General features: G+C 38.0%; 1 protein-coding gene across 3 annotated transcripts; it reads left to right on the top strand.

Annotated features, from left to right (window-relative positions):
* The first annotated feature begins 295 nt into the window (after positions 1-295).
* LOC103716753 (Tetratricopeptide repeat (TPR)-like superfamily protein) lies at positions 296-5482 on the top strand. Of its 3 annotated transcripts, XM_008804893.6 has the most exons (8): positions 301-566; positions 644-781; positions 914-1009; positions 1149-1221; positions 1793-1854; positions 2482-2563; positions 5047-5107; positions 5214-5482. In XM_008804893.6, the coding sequence occupies exons 1-8, from the start codon at positions 423-425 to the stop codon at positions 5263-5265; spliced, it is 708 nt and encodes a 235-aa protein (XP_008803115.3). In that variant the 5' UTR covers positions 301-422; the 3' UTR covers positions 5266-5482. The 3 variants fall into 3 exon arrangements, with proteins under 3 accessions (XP_026664128.3, XP_026664129.3, XP_008803115.3); XM_026808327.4 differs by lacking the exons at positions 5047-5107; positions 5214-5482 and adding an exon at positions 2639-2848 and having other exon boundaries at positions 296-566; XM_026808328.4 differs by lacking the exons at positions 5047-5107; positions 5214-5482 and adding an exon at positions 2683-2848 and having other exon boundaries at positions 297-566.
* The last annotated feature ends 518 nt before the right edge of the window (positions 5483-6000 follow it).

The following is a 6000-nucleotide window of genomic DNA, read 5'->3' on the forward strand; positions in this document are numbered from 1 at the left end:
TGTCAAACCATAGTAATAGCTAAAAAAATAGTTATAATATTTTAAAAATTGAATGATCTGATTGTAACTAATTGAAATTCAGAATAATTATAAAATTAATTATCCATTGATGGTTTCAACGAAGATCATGCTTAGATTTCTTCGACTCCACGATGACGGGAATTGCACGAAGATTTCCGCATGCGACCGAGGACAACGTTAAGCATCCAATAATTCGCATGGACGCGGTCCTCTGGTTACCTCTTGGAGTTGTGGTGACGTCCCTGATGCGGCATGATCATCATACGCGATCGCGTTCACGGGTTCTCCCGATGGGACGCTTTTCCATTCCGGGATCCGGATAAGGCCGCGAAAGCGACGATCGTTCTAGCGAAAGAAATAGCGAGGTTGAAACGTGGGAGAGAGACGGCCGCATCCTCCACATGCCAATGGCCGCTCTCATCCCGCTTCCGCCCATCTTTACTCCCACCACCAAGCATTGCCGCCTCTCCGCTGCTCCCCGCCTTGGCTCAAAATCGCAGCTTCCTTCCGACCATTATGTGCTCTCGCCGCCTGGACGCCCCTCCGTAACTAAATTTCGTCATCTCTCCTCTCCTCTTCTCGTTATCTTCTCCCCTCTTTGATATTTTCGCAAACATGACAGGGGCATGAGAAGAACCCTCCGCTGCCCGTCCACCCCCTACCGCTACCGCCGGTGCTTGGAGAAGGCCTGGGCAAAGCGAGCGCCGTTGCTCTCCTGGCTGCCTCCCTCTTCTTGGCCGACCCTGCTGTCGCTTTTAAGGTTCTCCTCTCCTCTGCTCCGATTCTTTCATCACCTCCTAAGCTCCGCTGCCGTACACCCCCTGCCTCATTTAGAGAGTGATTTTCTGGAACAATTTCATCTTCTTTTGGGGTATATTTTTGGAATCGGAAGGGAGGAGGCCCGTACGGAGCTGAAGTGACAAGGGGGCAGGATCTCGCCGGCAAAGATTTCAGCGGCAAGAACCTCGTCAAGCAAGATTTTAAAACGGTGCTCGAAAAAGATACCTTTTTTATTTCATTTTAAAATCTCTTCTTGACTTTACAGTTCCAATTGTTCCTTGGCATTTTTAGAGGATTGATAGCTATAGAACTACTGATTTTCTAATTTTGTTATTTCTTCAATGTAGTCTGTCCTGCGGCAGGCTAATTTCAGAGGCGCTAAGCTTATTGGTGCAAGCTTCTTCGATGCCGATCTAACAGGTTGGTTCTTCCTCTTCTCATATAATTAAGAGAGTATCAGACGCAAGAACACATATGGTTGTGATGTATTTAGATAAAAACTATGTAGAATTTGAAGTTCTTTTGTAAGCTGCTGCTACCACAGGGTTTGGATTTGAAATAAGAGTCGGAATTTAATGAAACAGTTGTTTTATATCATAAATAGAATCTCAACTTGTTACCTGCAAATGTGTTTGTTCTTTCCATTATTTGTTGTCATTGATCATTGATTTTATAAATAGGATGTTTGTAGCATAAAGAACCAGCCAGACACTTGCAGAATGCACCATACTGTTGTATAGGGACAGGTTGAATTTAGGTGGGATTTGATATTTTTGGTGCGTATGAGAAATATGAACAAGAAGTCATCATTTGTGTTGACACCAGCTACAACCTACCGTTGGCTTTGCTAAAGTAGTACTCCTAGGGTAAGGACAGGTGGCATAGCGCGGCCTTCACTGATGTGAGTGACTGGGCGCGTGTTATATGCCCAAGTGTATGAAGTTTGTATTTTGCTGAGCATTCAGACATCACGTTGAAGCCACATTTTCAGGTGCTGATCTATCTGATGCCGATCTCAGAGGTGCGGACTTCTCCTTGGCGAATATAACAAAGGTACCTTTTCCTTTATTTGGTGATTGTAACAAGGATACTTTTTTGTACAAAACCTATATATCTCATCACAAGAAAATTGTAATTCATTCTTTCAAACCTCTTTCATTAGTATACAAGCACTATTATATTGAATTCTAAAAATGAATTTGCTTGGGAAGTCGTAAAAAGCCAAAGAATTTTATTGCACGTTGAGTCATACTATTTTTATAAAATCTAGATTTATAAAAAATATGTAAAAACTTTGAAACAGAAAAGTCCTGTCAATCATTATTTGTTCAAAGTTTTGATTGAAACAGAGCAATTATGCAACTAATGGGCTTTGAGTATGAGTCATACAATGCATGCCGTGATATGCTAACTGAGAGCCTGACTTTGCCGTCACTACAATTGTAAGATTGACAAAAATATATAATAACTTCCACTTCATATAATTGAAACTATTCAATATGTCCGTTCACAGAAATTTATTTATTGAGATCAGACTGAGTTGATACCTATTGCCGCTGAAGTAAACAATTTTAACATTATAAGATCTAGTGAAAGGCAACCTATGGCAAAAGTTTGACTGCAACAATAAAAGCATCCACATTTTTTGTGCTATTGACTTTCTTGCATGATACTTTTCAGGCAAATCTCAGCAATGCAAACCTTGAAGGTGCACTTGCTACAGGCAACACATCTTTCAAGGGATCTGTCATATATGGTGCAGGTATTTTGAACATTGAAAGAATTTTACCTTTTCGATCTTCATGACATCAACCATGTCTTTTATGTTGGTTTCCAGGCCTTTTGTTAAAGCATTTATGAAACGAAATTTTCCATCTGCAGATGATGTTTCCTGAATCACTCAATTATGGAATTACATTAAATACCTTATGTTGTTTGACTTTTTCTCTGGTGGCTGTTGCCATTTCTGACCATATCTTTTATGAAACTTCAGCAGCATGTGGAATATATTTAATCATATTTTTACATGTCATTATGTGTTTTAGTTTTTCTTGGTGTAATTTTCAACATCAATGATGTTTCAGAGTTGATCCATACAAAATAACCCAAGGGGTTTAAGTATTTTATTTTATTTCTGTATACTTTAAGAAATGAATGGCTTTATAATACTAATTATAAAGCCAAAGTGCAACAAAGAGGCGAATTTGTAGCATTACTTTTAACCCTAAAAATTGGAATGTACATTGTATAGACGAGACAAGGAAATTGTTTATTAGATGTACGAAGCCAAGAAAAAGCAAGGCTTGTAAAGAAAAAAAAAACTCCAAAAGTAACTCAGATTGAATATCAGACATCCCCAAGGCATGCTTATGCTCAGACTCATTACACAAATGGCAAAGTGCCCTATCAAAATTTATCGAGTAACAAATATTAGTAATTGTCTTATCCAAGCTTTTGTTCTCCTGTGGGTGGTTTTTTAATCACACAATTTGCATGCTTGAGTCCCTTTATATTTTAGTGGTTACTTTGTTCTTTGTTTCCCATTCCATGTTCATTTGTATATGAAAGATAAGTTGATACACTGCCATCTTCTGTGGATATAATGATATATATGTGCACATGTACCCCCATCCTCCTGTGCATGTGTATGTGCATCCATGTCTTTATGAAAATTTTATTTGTTATTTTATCGGTCTTTGGTGCCAACTCCTAGTTTCTGCAACCATTTCATGTAAAGGCTCTTTCTATTTCTCGTTAATCTGATTTCTAAAGCGCAGTTTTTTTAGCTTAAAAATACATATTCAAATAAGATGTATTCATTGCAAAAACCCTAAGCAGAATCAACTCCCTGGCACTTTGATTTTGTTAATCGTCGAGAAATTACTATGAGAGAATTTGAGAAGCTGATAAAACATACAAAAAGGCACAATATATCTGTCATTGTTAGGTGGAAGAACAGTTCCACTCCTCCTTTTAATTTTTAGTTGTTTATCAATGTCTTACTCAATGCAACAAAAGTCATGAAAAGCCATCCAACCACCTAGAGTACCTAAATCACTTAATTACTAGACCTCCTTGTACCGAAACTAAACCAGTCATGAAATATTCGTAGTATGAATATTAAGACAGTCCTTGTTTGGAGGAATTGTTGATAGATCCTGATGTTAACTAGACACGTTGTTATCTAGTCAATTTATAATCTGCAATGGGAGAAGACTTATCTACTTGAATTTCCATGCTGAAACATAGTTTCAACATCAGAGCCCCTTTTTGAGTATTCTATTCATAACGCGGATAGCTGTGATCTATATTGGCGAGACAGGATTGCTTGGTCACAGCTTACATGAATGGCAGAGGAAAGCAGGAAGCCACATGGACTATCACATGACAGTTGACATTGATTTTAAGAATATCAACTACATTCTATGTTGGAATCCCTTGCTCGCCTATAAGATAAAGTTTTTTTTTTTTTTTGCTTTTATTTTTTTTGCGGATATTGATTCTAACCAGCTGTTTATCATAGCAAGGGGGAAAAACAGTTCAGGTTGAGAAAAAGAAAATATGGAGGATGCTTCAATTTGATTCATGGACAAAAACCTGGAAACTGAGTGTTATCTCCTTCATGATCTACATTCACATTCTCAAATCAAATATTGTGGTTTTCTTTTTCCTCTTAGAACCTTGCTCCTGCTCCGATCAAAATTAGGAATTTGGTGATTACAGGCATTCCTTTCCTGTATGTCCGGTATAAGATTGTTGTATAGCCCTGGTGTCTTGAATTAGTTGACGTTATCTTACTGATATGCAACACTATTTGGTTCCTGATTTGACTTCTTCTGGATGTCCGTCCTCCCTTGAATTAAAATTCTCTACCTATGATCCTGTTCAGGCTTGTTTGCCACACCCTGAACCAGAATCCCTTTTTTGGCTAGAAGGCTGACAGCAGGTTGCAGCCCAACCTGGTCAGTTGGCTGCATATCATCCACCTTCATCTAGCTTGAAATTAGTAGAAGCAAAAGAACGTATAGCTGCTATTTTTCCTTGAACATTTGGTGGGAGACACTTGTCTTTTTTGGTTCGTGCTCCTATTTTTCATATTTAACTGAAACCCTTCTGTCCCAGCTAGTTGCTTGTGATCATAATGTATTTTAGATAACAAATTAGGAACATGTAACTGTGACATTCAATCTTAGACTGTAATCTAAAGTTAGTGAAGCTTACTTTCGATTATCCTTTTGTTTTCAGATTTTACTGATGTTCCACTGAGAGATGACCAACGGGAATACCTTTGCAAAGTTGCAGATGGGTAAAACTCTGTACTGCATTTTTGTAATCAGTGATTTGCATGCATCTTGGAAATAATTTCAATTCCATTCCTGAGAACTTAAAAAAATAATGTATTCTGTACTCAGGGTGAACCCAACGACTGGAAATGCGACAAGGGAGACATTACTTTGCAATTGATGCTTAGTGGAAATATATTGAGGCAAAGCCCCAAGGATCGGTGCATCATTAATTGTTTTAATTTCTTCACAAGCTTAAACAGTTTGATTACCATCAATGAGGATGTTCCTACTCAAACGGCTATATATGATGTATGACTGTATATGCAAAAAAAAAAAAAACTGGTGGTTGTAAAAGAACATTGCACATTTTTGAAAATCAGTAATCATTCTGCTAAGGACTTGTTGCGAGACTTCTTCATAGAAAAATAGTCGAAAACGGAGCAGTTGATCGGCAGGTCGGATTTGGCAAAATCCATAACCAAATTAAACTATAATATTACGAGTAATCGATAAATATATCTTGGCACATACAATAGTTATTAATGATATTATTACAATATAAGAATATTGCTATAATAATATTGTATCTACTGTGGTAAACATGTCCCGGCACAGAGAATGGGACATGTTTGCCGAAGAAAGGCAAAAAAGGAGAGGATGGAGCACGCGGAAAAAGTGGATGCGGAGGTATAAAAAAAAAAAAAAAAAAAAAAAAAGTGGGCGCGGTGCCATCTGCCACCCTATGTACCTTTGGAGGAAAAGTGTCTGCCACGTTGTTTAACATGGGTAATTAGTAGCTGATAGTACCTGCCAACTAGGTACATGGAAATCAGGCGTTATCGAAGATTTCGTGCCAGGTGTTATTCAATTACCACCGGATATTCCTCTTGTTTTAATTACCTGGTCATTTTGT

This window comes from Phoenix dactylifera, chromosome 17, assembly GCF_051530095.1.
Source record: "Phoenix dactylifera cultivar Ajwa chromosome 17, Ajwa_hap1_PhDact_Kaust_v1.1, whole genome shotgun sequence".
NCBI classification, from domain to species: domain Eukaryota; kingdom Viridiplantae; phylum Streptophyta; class Magnoliopsida; order Arecales; family Arecaceae; genus Phoenix; species Phoenix dactylifera.

Excerpts from the sequence above, each read along its gene's own strand:
- LOC103716753 (XM_008804893.6), top strand. The coding sequence starts at position 423 with ATGCCAATGGCCGCTCTCATCCCGCTTCCGCCCATCTTTACTCCCACC. Across the intron at positions 1,855-2,481 it reads CCTTGGCGAATATAACAAAG|GCAAATCTCAGCAATGCAAA; the intron begins GTACCTTTTCCT and ends GATACTTTTCAG. Across the intron at positions 5,108-5,213 it reads CTTTGCAAAGTTGCAGATGG|GGTGAACCCAACGACTGGAA; the intron begins GTAAAACTCTGT and ends TTCTGTACTCAG.